The sequence below is a fragment of the Macrobrachium nipponense genome, chromosome 8, assembly GCF_015104395.2.
Source record: "Macrobrachium nipponense isolate FS-2020 chromosome 8, ASM1510439v2, whole genome shotgun sequence".
NCBI lineage: Eukaryota > Metazoa > Arthropoda > Malacostraca > Decapoda > Palaemonidae > Macrobrachium > Macrobrachium nipponense.
Window position 1 is genome coordinate 98,173,909 of NC_087203.1, and position 17,500 is coordinate 98,191,408.

Here is a 17,500-nt window from a genome sequence, read left to right on the forward strand (position 1 = left end):
TTGATATTTCTTAGAGTTTATTTAGTGTTATTTAATTTCTTTTGTGGAATCTGAACAAACATCATTTTGTAACGGCGCCTGGTTTTTGTGAAATTGTGTAAGACAAGACTGCAGCAGAGAAAGAAGTTGGTATACCAAAAAGGTAAAGTGTGTTATATTTTTATTAGTTGCAACTAATAACAGATAGGAATTGTGTTTAACTAATAATGGATAGGGAGTGTGGTTAACTAATAATTGTTAGGAATAGTGGTTAACTAATAACAGATGGTTGTGAAGGTTTGGTAAAAACTGTTGGTACAGTGTTTTGAGTGGAAAAGATTTACACTTTTACACATTGCGTATTTTTGTGTTTGTGATTGTTCCATTGTTTGTGCACTTGTTCATTTTCTTATTGAAGTGTGTCTTTTTATTTTATATTTTCATTTGCATTCACAATTTAATTGACTTAGTTATTTTCATTGCTTTATAATTGCACATTTAATTAAATTTAACACTTGTGAATTAATTTGCATTTACTTAGAATTCTTTTCAAGATTTATTATTGTTTAGCACTTGTGAATTAATTTCAGATTTTCAATTATTGCCTAATACTTTTGAATTTTGATTGAATTAATTTTCTTGAATTTTGTGATAAATTAATTTTGATTTAATTTTACTTAATTTGATTCAAGAATTAATTAAATTTTACTTTGTTTTCAAGTAACAGTAATTTTCCCTGATATTGTGAATTTCACTTATAAATTTTGAATTTAATAATAAATTTTTGTATTTAAAATTTTTATAAGTGTTTTCTTCATCTTACACCAGTATAAGTATATTTGATTATGATTATATTGATGATAGGTAGAAACATAGAGTGGTAATTGATTTGCTTTCCTTCAATTTATTTGAAGTGACTTAGAACCAGGGAAGTACTTAGACTTCTGAAATCAGGGAAATACTTAGACTTTTAAAGTTGTTGATGGAGTGATGCCCTTTGATTAATTTAATTACTTACAAGATTACCTCACACCTGTTTTGATGAACTTAGTCTGATTTTCTGCAATACTGGTAAGTGTTAACGGATCACTGTTGCCTTTAGAGTATTCAGTCGTTTAAACGTGTTATGAGGGTTCAGGTGTCTGGCTTTTGGTGAGGTAATATTTGATGCATGGTAACCAGATACTTGGCACTTCGTAACAATATATATATAACACATTTCATTTATACATGTATCACACGCTATTTCCCTTTAGTGGAAGTGCCCTTTCCTATCCTAGTTGCGACACACCAAATTCAACTTATAACTAACCATCAGGTACATGTAATGCTGTTTAGGTCAATATATAAGTACGCAACAGAATTTTTAGCAAACAAACCCAAGACCTTTTTCCTCACACTGAGGTCGTTAACCACTGAACCACAGGAACCATATATGCGTATATTAAATCAATGGGCTCGCTTTTGCAGTGCCCTTGGTTTATTCCAAACCTGGCCTCTACCAACAGTCATTTTTACTTCATTAACTCACACTTATGATATAATAAAAATAAGTCCTCAAACAAAGTAGAGCTTTTCCACTGTATTTTTAAAATGTTCTTCAGTAACTATTTTTAAAATGTTCTTCAGTAACTTTTTATTTTCTTTAAAATCATCATTGCCTGTGAGGATTGAAGGCTATTTATTGTTGCATAAAAGAGTAAATAAAGAAGTAATGTCAAGGTTTTATAAATGAATCATGCTAGGAAACACCTAATCCTCACATCAGCTTCCTCCGCAGTCATTTTGAGCCAGCATTGTGTCAAGATATGAATGGCTTATGAATTAGTTTGTGCCGTCAGTAAGTGAAGACTGCATTACCTTCCGTGAGAACCAGTGCGTGATGCTTAGACTATAACTATATAATGGTGTGCTTGGCTGAAAGCCAAAAATATTCCAAGGCAAACGATTTGTTGGGTTCTAAAGGCACTATATTCGATTTAATACTTTCTGTGGCACCTATACATGATGGTATTTGTAAAATGAGTAGTACCCATTGCGTAGTACCAACTAAATCTACTCATATAGGTACTTACAGCCGTTATCAAAATCTAATCAACACTTCTTTGGTTCACAGCCCACACCTTAAAAAATCATTTTAATCCACTGATAACGAGTTAAGATATCTCGTAGACAGGAGACACTCTAGAACAAGCCGGGTAGGGGGAGAGAGCGTTTCGGGTGCATGTCTAATTTACAGCTGAACTGGTCATTTTCAAGATTTGTACCATACAGCCTCGAAAAATCTGTGAACACTCCCACACCAAACACCTTTTTACCCAAGCCAGGGGACTACAGAACTACCATATATCTATACTTATCCATTTACCACATAGCTGATACGTTTTCAACGCGGTTAACGCATACATAGTCTTATTTAGCTCAATTCTTGTCTTGAAAAACGCCTTCACTTGGAAAGCCTAACACGCTCTTTCGAAATTCTATATATATATATATATATATGTTATATATATAATATATAATATTATTATAGTAGTAGTATATATATATATTATATATATATATATATATATATATATGTTAAAAAATGTAATAATTGTATATGTATATGTAATATATAATATATATAGATATGTATGTATGTAATGTATATGTATATATACATAATATATATATATATATATATATCTATATATATATATGTATATGTATATATATATATAATATTATATATTAGTATATATAGTATAATATATATTATTATATTTATAGTTTATCATATATATATATATATATATATATATATATAATATATATTATATATATAATATATTAACATGTAATCTGGAAGTTAGTAAATTTCTGTTTCGTAACGTTAATAATAATTTTGAATCCGAAATCAGATGGAGATAAGTCCCAAATTCCTCCGCGAAATTTCACTGAAATCATTTCACATCCTTTTGACACATCCTGTGGACAAATGACAGACAGACAGACAGACGCGATTCAATACATAACCTTCGTCTAACTAGTTGGTGACAACAAATATCGTCAAGAGTGACCTCCAATACCGATGACAGTAGTTTTAATGCTTCAGTGCGTTTTAGAGAAAGTGTCCTTTACTATTTATTCTATGCGTAGAAATCTTTGGTCCAAAGGGCTTGTTATTGTTAGCTTATTACTGATAATGGTGTTTTTTCATCTCCGCTCGTGCCCTAATTTCTTTTTTTTTCTTTTCTTTTTTTTTTGTCGGTAGATAGCGGGGGACACTTGAATGACTTCATAGTATATACTCTCTCACGTGACGAGAAAAGACTTTTGAATCTATCAAAACAATGCGCGCAATGAATAAATTTCCACATGGCTGGGTCAGTGTTTTTGCGGTTTAGAAGAACAATCGCCGATTCTTTATTTATATATAAAAGAAAATGTCCTTGATACTGTGATTCATTCTGATTCACTCACTAGCCAGTCCCACACGGTGCATCTATGTCGTGATTAGTCGTAATATATTGTGATTACGTTGTGCTTTATGAATCTGATTTTTTGATACTGTGTGTTACCTTCTAATATTGTTTGTATGTTTGGCAACACTTGATAAATACTATTTTATGTGGATGGAGCATTATTTTCAAGTAATTTCACTACGAGATAAACTTAAAGACGCTGGGCAGTTATATTACAGAATTCCAAGGAGAAGGGTATGAGTAAACGGCCTGCAGTGCGCCATACAAAGCAAACTGCAGACATTAGCTTCCTAAAGGGTAATACTGCTACATATTTAATATGGATTACTGAATTTACTGATGATGTCATCAGTGCCACACGTTTCGAATTTATTGTATGATGAATGTTGCACTTCTGTTCCCGTCTCGATACCAGAAGCTTCCTGGACATTCATCCTACTGTAAGAATTTCCTGAATCGGCAACTTTCTTTTCCACCTTCAGAGACAATGATTGACCACATTGTCGAGCTCCCGTGTTTGGTAGTCTTGCAATAGGTTCTGCTTCTTTTGTCTATAACTCTCATTGCTCATTCGCAGCTTAATGTACGGGAGATGATTTCTTTTTGTGCTTAATTTCTAAACGTATCATCATAACGATCAAAGGCCAGTTTCAGGGAGAAATTAAGTGGGAAAAATACGTTATTTTTGTTAAAATCCAACATGCTTCATCACAGTGGTTGAATTTCGGTTGCCAGGCGGCAGGTGCGCAGCTGATAACCAACAAGTGTTTCCTATACACGCATGAAAAAAGTTTTTCAGGAGTATGATTTTCATGGTAGTTATCATTCCAATCAGAAGTTAAATAAATCTGCATACGCGGATCATAAATAAAGAAAATAACAAAATCTGAACTTTTTACTCTGGAATAAACGCTTAGAGCAATGTCAAAAAAACTAGCAATTACCCACAGTCTATAATAATAAAACTCTCTCTCTCTCTTTATATATAATATATATATAATATATATATATATATATATATATATATATATATATATATAGATATATCACATTACCCGTGATTCATATACATATATCGAACTACAAATGTCCTTTAATATCTAATTGCTTTACCTCGGAATTAATATATTTTCATATATGTTTAACCGAGGGGGGAATTTATTAAGCGATAATAGAATTGGCGATCGACAGACGCGAACCATCGACCTCTCAATTCCAGGACTGGCAGTGAAGCCCCAAACAACCCCGCCACCGCAAGAGATATAAGTATATGCCGCCTCCCACCTGAAATACCTGCCACGCGTAGGTATTTTTTGTTTTGGAGACTGCATACAGCCCATCTCGTTCTCGGTTGCGTGGTAGTGCTTTTGCCCGCACGTGGTCATTATATGTCTATCACATTACAGTGATTCATATACATATATCGAACTACAAATGTCCTTTAATATCTAATTCGCTCTACCTCGGAATTAATATATTTTCATATATGTTTAACCGAGGGGGAATTTATTAAGATATATATGTATAGGAAACACTTGTTGGTTATAAGCTGCGCACCTGCTACCTGGTAACTAAAATTCAACCACTGTGATGAAACGTGTTGGATTCCAACAAAAATAACGTATTTTCCCCACTTACCTTCTCCCAGAAACTGGCCTTTGATCGTTATGATAATACGTTTAGAAATTAAGCACAAAAAGAAATCATCTCCCGTACATTAAGCTGCGAATAAGCAATGAGAGTTATAGACAAAAGAAGCAGAACCTATTGCAAGACTACCAAACACGGGACCTCGACAATGTGGTCAATCATTGTCTCTGAAGGTGGAAAAGAAAGTTGCCGATTCAGGAAATTCTTACAGTAGGATGAATGTCCAGGAAGCTTCTGGCATGGAGACGAGAACAGAAGAGCAACATTCATCATACAATAAATTCGAAACGTGTGGCACTGATGACATCATCTGTAAATACAGGAATCCACATTAAATGTTAGCAGTATTACCCTTTAAGAAGCTGATGTCTACAGTTTGCTTTGCATGGCGCACTGCACACACACACACACACACACACACACGACACACACACACACACATATATATATATATATATATATATATATATATATATATATATATATATAACCACCTCGTGATATCGAAGTGGAAGTCTTTGCGAAAAGACCTTTAAGTTTTTATTACATTTTTCGTTTTGATTTCCATTTGCTATTCTTAAATCACTCGAACGCGCAGAAGCACAACTGTGTAAAAAAAGACCAATTATATTCAGCATCTCGAAAATACAAATCTACTGACACAAAGTTAAATAACTAAACAATTAAAATTTCATGAGCTATGGCTATTCTTTAGTAACTGTATTTTGAAATGGTATAGAAAGAGAATTTATACCTCTAAATCAACAGAACCTCCCAAACAATTATGAACGCTTTCAAACGATCTTGAGGACTGTAAACGGTGGACTGAGCAGTAGGTACTATAGTAGATTCACATCAACCGTGCATTTGACGTCTAGGCCAGTCCCTTACGACGCTCCTGATTGGCTGTTGATAAGCCAATCACAGGGCTGGAAACTCTGTCTCTCTCAAGAGTTCACATAGGAAGGATGTATGTTCCACCTCTCCTGAAAGACGTATACCTCAGGAGAGGTGGAATATAGTCTCTCTCGAGAGTTCACATGGGTAGGATCTATGTTCCACCTCTCCTGGGTATACGTCTTTCAGGAGAGGTGAAACATACATCCTTCCTATGTGAACTCTCTCGAGAGACTGAGAGCTTCCAGCCCTGTCATTGGCTTATCAACAGCCAATCAGGAGCGTCGTAAGGGACTGGCCTAGACATCAGATGTACGGTTGATGTGAATCTACCTACGTTCATGCAAATAACTGGAGCGTGGAAAAGTCCCGGGAAAGTGTAAGTCTTCATCTTAAGTGATCGGCATCACAGCTGCTTCTGTGTCCCATATGCATGAGTACAACTGAGAGTACGAATGTCTGCAGAGAGTTCGCGGCTGTGTGCGAGGGAAGGGGGGGGGGTGGGGGTGAGGAGTTATTAATCAAGTGAAAAATGGAAAATGATGAAAGAAGAAGATTCGCAGGCTTAGTTAAGATTACAGAGGTGATAAGAGAGTCACGATTGAGATGGTATGGGGATGTGTTGAGGATGGATGACGAGGAGGGAGTGAAGAGGGTTTGGAAGGAACCTGTTAGAGGAAGAAGATCGAGAGGGAGACAGAGAATTAGATGGTGAGATAAAGTGAAGGAAGATATGGAAAGAGGTTTGGTGGAGGATGATGCTTTTGATAGAAGGCAGTGGAGGAGAAGGAGCATCAAGCAACCGACCCCTTAATGTAAGGATAACGGTGGGAAAGAAGGAGAAAAATATTATGGAGTGGTGCGTGTTTGTGTGTGTGTGTGTGTGTGTGTATGGGCAATGGGTTGGTTGGCGAAGGGAAATAGTTATTTGTATTGGCGCTTGCACTTGTTACAAAAGGTAGACATAACGTGTGTGACACACTTCTGACTGCCACAGAGGTAAGTGCAGTCCTGAACAAATATCAGGATTTACGCTGAGACACAGATTAAAATTAGTTATTGTTGCAGTTGCATTCCTGAGCAAACGTCTTTGATGCACTTATATTCCTGAGCAAACGTCTTAAGTAACCCTACGAGAGATAGAGCAGACAAACTTCCCTGTTAAAACTGCAGTCCCGAACAATGATCTTAAGTAATGTCGAGAGACAGAGAAAATATACATAATTCTGAAAACTGCAGTCTGAAACAAACGTCTCGAAGTAATGCAGCAAGACAGAGCAAATGAACTTTATTTTTACAACTGCAATCCCAAACAATCCTCCGAAGTGCTGCTGAGTGATAGAATAAATAAACCTTATTGATATTTATAATAATCGATTTATCCATAGGGATGAGCTCGCAATATGTGCAGAAAGCTACTAACTGGCCTGGCTAGAAATGTGTGAGGAGGAAAAAGAAACCAATAAGATGAAAACAGATAATAATAATAACAAAAAAAGGAAATTGAGATGTATTACTACTTTACCTTTCGGACCGATAAAGGTCGAAGAGACTCTTTCCACATGCAATTACTCACTTCCTCACAACTTTGTCTTAATCTTTGTCACGTATATACAGCTCTCTCTCCTCTCTCTCTCTCTCTCTCTCTCTCTCTCTCCTCTCTCTCATGAATACGGAGGAAGGAGAAGATAAAGCAAGAAAATATGGAACAAGTAATACTCACAGAAACAGTGACAACAGGGCAACAACTGTGATGTAATATTCATAAAAAGGTAGGAATTTAGATATACACTAAAGTCAATGAATCAACACGACAGGAACCGAGTGCACAGATGCAGAAAGAAATTTATAAAATGTATTAAAATGAAATAAAATAACATGGAATGGAAAGTAAAAAGAAATATATATGAAAAGCTTACAAAACAAAAGTAACGACAATGATATTAACGCAACAGTTTCAAAGAGAGCCGACAAAACATATAGATCTAACCACACCTGTGGATAATAAAAATAGAACTGAAATGCGGGTTGGTCTTATAAATTCAATATATATACTCCTCTTTTAGTAAGCAAATCAACGTATAAAGTAAAAATAAGGCGAAACCAAGACTATGGTAGAAACTATGGAACAAAATCATCTGTAATGAAAAATATCATACAAATTATTTATGACCTAAATAAAAATTGGAATTGAAACTCAAATGCAAACAATGAATAAATAATGGTCGAAGACAAGATTTCTATATTTGCATTGAAATCAAAATTCAAGTATTAATCAACTAAGATTTTAAGATAGGGCATTGGAATAATGAGAGGACACATGATGTACCTTGAGTTCGGAAACGAAATTGCAAAAGTTTACAGGATGACAAAAAAAAAATTAAGTTACCATAACAGAAATAAACGAGTTGCAAAAATAGATAACCAACTTTATAGAGTAATGGTGACACTATCAAGGTACACAACATTCTACAACTTGAGATCTGAAATGGGGGTATCATCCAACCATACAAGGGATGTGAAGAACAAGTTACTATTTCTTAAGCAGTCAACAGTAATTGGAATTGTCTCACCATGGATTGTGTAAATTAAAGAGCATCTGAATGAATTCGACCAGAATTCAGGTATAAATGAAGTAAACAGATAAAAGAAATGTCATTAAAAGAAATGATAAAAATCGGGACAAAAGAAAAAGAACATGGTACAGAGAAATGAATGAAAAATCATCGGTGAATACCCATACGAAATTTACGGAAAGCGTAAGAGAAGATACTCAGTATGATAATCGAAAAGACAACGTCCATCAGACCTAGATTGAACATGTAAGCGTTAAATAACAGGAAAAATATTAACTGGGAAACAAACTGAATATTTATACTGCCAAGAGGAAGATGAAAATCTGGATCATTTTTTTCCTTGGTTGCCAAACATAAAAACAATATTAAGAGACTTAGTTTCATGGCAACCGTCGTATTAGATGATAATGGTGAACCAATAGCGCATTTTATACTTTCACAGATTTATATACAGATGAAGTTCAGGACATGAAGGCATTCGTCAAGAATATATGGTACCAAAGAGAAAATAAACTTGAACGAGCACAATCAAAGGTAAACTGGAGAATGCGAGGGAGCCGTGACAGAGGAAAGTCCCTTCCTGTCCTTCTCCTACTACTAATAACGCTGAGTGTTGCGTTTCATACGACTATAGTCAAGTAAGACTTGAAACTTACATTATTTGCACTCATTTAATGAAAAATTACTTTTTATATCTTTGAATCTGTTTATATAAAAACTTTTACCTTAAAAATTTGCAATAAAATAACTTTCCAATGCTTTTAATTTCAAATTATTACATGAAACAAACCCTTGTAAACATACCAGACGACACACACTCAAAGGGGGCATGCAATCCCGCGTACGTGTTATGGTGCTGCTGCCAGTACTCAACTATTCATTTTACACTCAGTAAAAGCCTTTTTAAAGACCATATACGTCATAAATACACTATTTTTCCAGTTACTTTACTTTCAGGTGAGTTAAAGAAATATTGCAACCCGGTTTACGCAAGGTTAGGTACCTAGGTAGGTAGTCGAAACTTGTGGTCGGTACCGTGTGGTGACGAAAAATTGAAACTAGTGCAATGTGAAATATATTATAAAGGATATTTATATGATAATAAATGGGGGAATTTTTGGTAAAAGCACTTAGGAATAAGTGATGAAGAAACTGAGGGTCAGGCAGTAGGTAACCTACCTATTCATAGGGAGAGGCAGAATACCTATATAGGGTAAAACATCACAGCAGGCCAAACAGGCCACCTACATTCAACGCTTGCCACCCTCCGAAAAATTACATTATAACGCGTCCTGACACCGGAGATGGGCATCAGTCGCGACTTGTTGTTGGTGAGAAACGGAGCTAAAGACCTCTACTCTCCTTTCGAAGTAAGTATTTTCTCCAAAGTTAGAAATTAAGGCCAAATTTTAAGATTTAAACAGAGGGTAGTGAAAAGGGTGTCAAACGTAGTGCAAATCTCACCAAAACGCGTTCAACATTTTTACTTACAACTCGAAATATAGGCTAGTTAGAAGATTGACGCCATCTCGATGTTTACGGAGTCGCTTGTGTCAATAAACTAACCATTTCCTGTGATAAATCCGCACACCACTTGTACCCACAGATGCTGGGGCACTTTCATCACAACAATCGGAAAACTTTCCCTCACCGAGTAAACAAATGTTTTGGTAGAAGATGACGACGAAGAGTGCACTTCGATAATTTTTTAAATAAATAGTAAAACATCAATATTTTACATATTTATGATGATTAATTTGAAAATATTCGTTATTGAAAAAGTAACTCTATTCTGACTTAAATTTAAGTAATTATTTTTTGGAATTAGAATGTTCGTTTAAGTCCTGTATTATGACGTCACGACATCTTGACTTTCGTACCTATTGTAAATAATTGCTTTACTCAACTTTCTTGCAGAACAGTTTACCAGTTATTCATGCAGATTATCAGCTCTTCATGTAATTGGTATAATCGTAATGCGCATATATATCTTTATTATTTACTTTTTGGATATATGAAGATGTTTTACTGCCGAATTATCGCCGTAGTGTGACGCAATCGTTTTCGGTCCCTGGGCCTCTGTTTTCGCACCAAAAGAAATTATGGGGCCGAATTTGCAATGACCAGAAACTCGTTAAAAGAGGAAAGTTAGCATTGAGGGGCATATGTTTTGGTTGAGAAAAATACAAATTTATTCAATATCTAGCTTGTAAAAAATACTTGATTACAAAAAACTTGATTGACAACTAAGCAGCATACCTACTATGGGTTTCAGCGAGAGTGCAAGCACGTTTTTGGGCAATACCTATTTCTGTAACGAACACTCGTATCAGAACGAGATTTTGCTATAAAGCATTACACCCAGTGCCGTAATTAATAAGGGTATCGTGAATCACTAATCGTAAAGAATAACGACACTTGACCTTGTACCAAGAGACAAAAACTCCATTATCCAGAAATGGATACGAACACGCGTAAAAAGCTCCACCTACCCTCTCCCCCCCCTCCACCGCCACCCCTTTCCTTCTTCATTCCTTCGCCTTCCTTTCTCTCTCTCTCTCTCTCTGTTGCCAATCGGTATGTGTTGACCCTCCAAACTGGGTATAAGGCTACACACGAAACTTTGAAATTGGTGAAATTAGGCTATGTATTGGAAGTATATATACATAAATATTAAAGCAATTTTATCATTATTGCATTACTATGACAACTAGAGTTCATGGAAACAGTTTATAATAATGAATCGGCGTATGTGTGAAGCCTCCACTAATGTGGCAACGATGATTTTGCCATTCTTAGCATGCAAACATTAAAGGTTACATTTATTTCTGGCATACGGTTATTAAAGAAATTCAAAATACTAATATAGATATAATCCACTTATCCGTAGTCGTTCCTCTATGGTTTTCGGCAGCGAGATGTACGAAAACGTTAGAAACATTTGATTGTATCTACTTTAGAAATATCTGTAATTTTTCGGGGTAATTTGGTTGCAAAAAACGGATAATATACATGAATTAAATTAAAATTTTTAAATAACAAAGTAAATTTGAACTAAATAATAAGTAAAGTAAACAATTTAGGGAATAAAACTTTGCAGTTTTGTTGTCTGCTGTTCGTAACTGTGTTTGTGGCGCGCGCGCTTAGGAACCAGGAACAGCAACTTGTTTAAAGTGCAATGTGGAGTGAATTGAGACCAAAATGTGTATAATAACAATCAAATAAGCACTGTGGAGTTTCAGTTGTGATAGCAGTAGGGATAAAAACCACCGATTACAAGGTAAGAATGAATTCAGTTCAAACCATGACCCCGGGAATAAAAAGTTTCATACTTTCAGTAATATAGGCAACAAAATGTTGTTTTATTGTGCTGATTACAACTGCAATCTTGGGTAAGATCAATAAACGTTACATACATACGCTAACATTGTTCAAATGATTGCTGGGAAGGCTGGGAAAGATGATTTTCGTCACTGATCAGAACCTGTACATCCCACGGTAGCCGCCATATTGGATTTCAAAACTGCCTTGAAAACATATTTTACGAAGAGCGTCACATGCTTATTTTAGTTCGTATGGGGCTTTCATATATCACATTATGTTGACGAAACTTCAATCTTTTGAATGGTATGCTTGGAGTTGTAATTTTATTCTTGTTTCACCATTTAAATATCGAGTGAATAAGACCTGTCCACCGTGATAAGGGTTGGTAGTCGCTGGTTTTTCCCCCTAGTAGGTAGAAGACCAGGCTATCTTTATAGGTATATACCTATCTTTATACCTACTACAGTACTGTATCTATAGAACAGCTATGGAAATGTAAATCTTGTGATAAGCTAGTAACTGCAATAGTGCAATAGCCTTAAGTAAAGTGGTTGACTACAGTATAGGGTAAACAACCACAGACGATCCATCGTCATCGCGCTGGCCAGGCCTTATTCACTCGATACTTAATTGGTGAAACAAGAATACAATTACAACTTTAAGCATACCATTCAAAAGATTGAAGTTTCGTCAACATAATTTGATGTGTGAAAGCCCCATATGAACTAATATAAGCATGTGAGCTCTTCGTAAAATATGTTTTCAAGGCAGTTTTGAAATCCAATATGGCAGCAATAGTGTGGCTGGCCATTCTAACCACAGACAATCCAACATCTTTCCCAGCCTTCCCAGCACTCATTTGAACAATGTTAGCGTATATATGTAATGTTTATCGATCTTACTCAAGATTGCAGTTGTAATCAGCGCAATAAAACATTTTGTTGCCTATATTACTGAAAGTATGAAACTTTTTATTCCCGGGGTCATGGTTTGAACTGAATTCATTTTTACCTTGTAATTGGTGGTTTTATCCTTACTGCCAACACAACTGAAAGTCCACAGTGCTTATTTGATTGTAATTATACACATTTTGGTCTTAATTCACTCCACATTGCACTTGAACCACATTTCTGTTCCTGGTTCCTAAGCACTCACTCCGCAAACACAGTTACGAGCAGCAGACAACTACATTCTTTATGAGGTGCAAAGCTTTATTCCCTTAATTGTTGACTTTACTCATTATTTAGTTTAACCTTACTTCAAAATGTTTATTTAATTCATGTCTATTATCCCATTTTTGCAACTAAATTTACCCTGAAAAATTACAGATATTTCTGAAGTATGAGCAGACGACGGCAAAAAGACTCATCATTGCCAATCTAGTGGAGCTTCACACATACACAGATGCATTTACAAACTGTTTCCATGAATTCTAGTTGTCATAGTAATGCAGTAATGATAAAATTGCTGTAATATGTATATATACTACAAACAGATACGCTAATTTCACTTATTTCCCCGGTTTTATGTAAGTCTTATACCCAGTTTGGAGGGTAAACACATACCAATAGACAACACTGATAAACAATTGAAGAGCGGAAAATGCCACAAAACGCCGCAAAGAATGCCGTAGTTCTCTTAGATAAGTACTAGATAAGTACTGGTTAGAGATCTGGTTTATGATTTTATGATGAAAGTGCCCCAGCGTCTATGGGTACAAGTGGTGTGCGGATTTAGCACAGGAAATGGGAAGTTTGTTGACACAAGCGACTTCGTAAACATCGAGATGGCGTCAATCTTCCAAACTTTTTGATTCGTAAGTAAAAATTTCGAAAGCGTTTTGGGGTAGTGTGCACTGCGTTGGCCACACTTTTCATTATCCACTGTTTCAATCTTAAAATAAGGCCTTAATTTCTAACTTTGGAGAAAATACTTACTTCGAAAGGAGAGTAGAGGTCTTGAGCTCCTGTTATCACCGCCAACAACTCATGACTGATGACCATCTCCGGTGTCAGGATGTGTTAAAGTACTTTTTCGGAGGGTGGCCAAAACCGCGGTAGTCGGTGAGTTGGCCAGTCCACTCGGTTGTTCACCCTAACTCCACACAGCTTATTACCTTAGAAATTGTTTTTCTACTACTATAGGCTAGTGTTTTTTGGCAGTCTACTGTAATTAACCTGTAGTTAATCTCAGAACTGTTATGTTATTGTTTGGCCAGCCTGGAATGCTATCGCACATACGCAGTGTTATAGGGGAACTTTTAGTAAAGTGGAGTTTCCTTCACGGGGGGGTCTGGGGTGCAGAGTAACACAGCCTACTAGGTAAGGGTAGGTTTGATTAGTGTAGTTCTTTTTATAATAGGTTTCGGTAGCCAATCCCTTCTTGAACATGTGGCTTCCACATACTATACTACCTTGCGTATACACGGAACGATTCCAGGGTGACCATCATAACAATGAGACGCCCGTTCTCTCTCTCCGTGTGGTTTACCCCACCCATAGTCCCCATTCCCAAAAGGTCCCCAATAAAGATGTGAGGTTAATAATAATTGACCGCCAATAATCAACACCACCTCCTTCATGAGCAACACTAAAGTATTGGAAAATTCAATTTCCAAGGTAATAAGCCATGAGGAGTTGTTTTATAGTTTACCAGTAAAGCTTTTGCTTCAGTAAAAAAAAATAAAGGGAGGCTTTAATAGAAGCCAGGAATGATTGTATAATTCACTCAATAGACAGAAGCAATTTTAATCATATATATAGGCTGTGGGTGACAATAAATAGTAACCCTGTGTAGGTTATAAAGCAACAAATGGAAAGTTATGAGAAGAATAAGACAAGAATACACAAGGTCATCATCACTGTTTATCCTTTAACATATATAATAAACATTACAGAAGTTTGATTTAGGTTATATTCTTATGTTAATTTCTCCCTAAACACATAAAATATCATTTTGGACTCTCTCTTACGCTGGGAACAAACCACTGTTGTTTGTTTCGCCTACTTCTAGTATTGTGGGACACAGGATTTTGGGTGGCATTCTAAGCTGAGCTAAGACACCATGACAGGCTGTGTACAACCTTACTAGAGGCCAGGCCCCTTTAACCTTTGCTACAGAGTGTCACAGTGCTAATTACTATAGATTAATACTTTCTAAACAAGTTTAGTGTTATGTTCTACCTGGCCAGGGGAGAGTGGGTGACTAGGAATCCCCAACATTTATACATAAATAATGCTCACCTTAATTTTTTTTATGGCTATCTTGTGTGTTTAGAAAATAGGAATTTTTAAATTGTTCTTTAGATGTTTCAAAGGAGTAAAAGAAAATGACTTTTCACCATTATGGGTACTTAAATGTTTTGTGAAATTTAATTACAGAAATATGACTTAATTACAGAAAGATGTCATTCAATCATAGGCAGAAATCTAATTGTTTTGTATTAATTATTGAACAATAACTCAAATTTTTAATACATCCAGACATTATTGTACAGAAGACATCTCCAAGGAGAAAATGGGAGATGGTTTTAAAATACGTACCTAGTATCCAGGAACTTGACTGTGAGGACTTTGGAAGGTGTAATTGGCTAAAGTTGCTACCTAGCTTTTATGTTGGAATAGAAATGTATAGACTGCAAAAGCACTGATATCTTAGAACAAGCAATTAAGGTATATTTAGAGGAAAGGTTTTCATTACAGGGAACAATTATTGTAAAAGATTACTTATCTGAAAGAAGGAGAGTAATTGTTTGATTGGTTCGGTAACCAGTAAGGATTTTTAGATTTATTACAATACTTTTTGTACTGTAATTATAACTATTACATAGTTCACTTGCTATAATGACACAATGTCAAATTTGAGCTGTGTATTTTATAGTAGGAAATTATACAATATAATGTTGTACATGATTTTATAAATTTATAATTATTGCAGACTTGATCAGGATGACTGCCAATACAGATCTCGCTGCTCAGGTGGAACAAAGGTAAATCTCTGGCTTCAGGTACATTGTTGCCTTGTGTGCATATTATGCACTGTAGTGTTAACTCAGCAAGTTTAAGTAGTTCATTAGGCAAAACAGAACATTTTATGTTTTTTACTTATTTTTTTGAAAAAGTATCATAATATTTCCATTCCCTGGAACTTTTTCCTTCTGTGGCTTACCTACTGATTTTAGATTTTATGCAAGTTTATGTAAAATAATAAGATTAATTTTTTAACTAGAAGATTAGACACGATGCATTTATGAATTTTACATTGTTTCATGGTTGGGTTATATTTATTTTTATAATGAGATATTCCACTACCTGTAAGATTTCTTACTAAAGTGCTTGTTTCAGAGTCATCCAGCTATGTGGAGAATTCAAACAAGGAATAACATATCAGATAATTCAGAATGACATGCCAACCTTGAAATTAGCACAGATAGTTGATGTCATCAATAAACTCTTAGCAACAGTAAGTAATTTTAAATGCATGATGAAATAAAATATATACGTATAGTGTGTATATGTATGAATACAAAAGCGTTTTTCATAGACCCATAGCTTTTTCATTCTTTTGAAAACTGTTTTATCTTCAGCTGGTAATATCCAGGCACTTGTATACAAGTCCTTGCCAATATTAAAATTTCTTTGAAGCTGGGGAATAAATCTGATATCCTCTTCTTTCTCTGCATCTTTTCCCTCTTCTATGCGGGGTTGATATTTCTGACAACTTTCCTCTGCCAGATCTTTTTTGACTACATCTATCCACCTTCACTTAGGTCTTCCTCTCACTCTCCCACCAGGCATCTCCATCTGCATCACTCTCCTTACATATGTCTCATCCCCTCTCATCAGTGCAGCCTTCTTTCCTGGGCTTTCTTTGATAGTTTTATGAATGTAGTAGTTCCTCTTATTCCTTCATTCTTGATCCTGTCCATTTTTGTAACGCCACACATTTACCTAAGAATTTTCATCTCTATCGCATCTAATTTCTTCTTTTGCACTCCCCTTGCCAGCCATGTTTCTGCTCCATTTATCAAAAATGGTCTCACTACTGTCTTATACACGCTTCCTTTAACTGTTATGTTGATTTTGCAGTCACACAAGAAACCTGACATCTTTCCCCAATTTTTCTATCCAGCCTGCACTCTGTGTGGTATTTCTACATCCAAATTTCCATCACACGCTACTGTTGAACCAAGATAAATAAATTTTTCTATTTGGTTTAATCTTGTCCCTTCCATACTAATCTTGGGGTCTTGATCTTCATTAAGTCTTAGTTATTCAGTCTTCTTTCTACTAATCTTTAATTCTCTGTCTTCCAGTACCTTCCTCCATTGCTCTAGACTTGACTCCACTACCCATTTGTTGGTGCTGCATAACATGATGTCACCAGCAAACAGCATGCACCTGGGGGATTAATCTCTTATTCCTTGAGATCCCTGATGTAAACCAACTCTTACTGGTATCCATTGAGTTAACCCAACACTGTTTCTAACCTGCAGTTTTGTTCCTTTATACATATCTTTGACCAACTTCACATACTTCTTTGGTGTTTCCTTTACTCACATACACCTCCAAACCTCTTGGCGTGGGACTATCCTATGCCTTTTCCAGA

At 35.5% G+C, this 17,500-nt stretch overlaps 1 protein-coding gene and 1 long non-coding RNA gene across 6 annotated transcripts in view; one reads left to right on the plus strand and one right to left on the minus strand.

Moving 5' to 3' along the window:
* Window positions 1-17,500, minus strand: part of LOC135222923 (uncharacterized) — a 105,279-nt gene that overhangs the window by 15,427 nt on the left and 72,352 nt on the right. The gene's annotated exons all lie outside the window — the stretch shown is intronic.
* LOC135222920 (DNA-directed RNA polymerase III subunit RPC6-like) overlaps window positions 6-17,500 on the plus strand; it is a 26,999-nt gene continuing 9,504 nt past the window's right edge. For 2 of the 5 annotated variants that reach the window (XM_064261349.1, XM_064261348.1), the window contains exons 1-3: window positions 9,373-9,526; window positions 15,830-15,881; window positions 16,237-16,354. In XM_064261349.1, the coding sequence (XP_064117419.1) occupies window positions 15,841-15,881; window positions 16,237-16,354 (159 nt within the window). In that variant the 5' untranslated portion in view covers window positions 9,373-9,526; window positions 15,830-15,840. Of the gene's footprint in view, window positions 143-9,118; window positions 9,208-9,372; window positions 9,527-15,829; window positions 15,882-16,236; window positions 16,355-17,500 lie in introns of those variants that run through there. The other 3 variants (XM_064261352.1, XM_064261350.1, XM_064261351.1) reach the window with 3 other exon arrangements.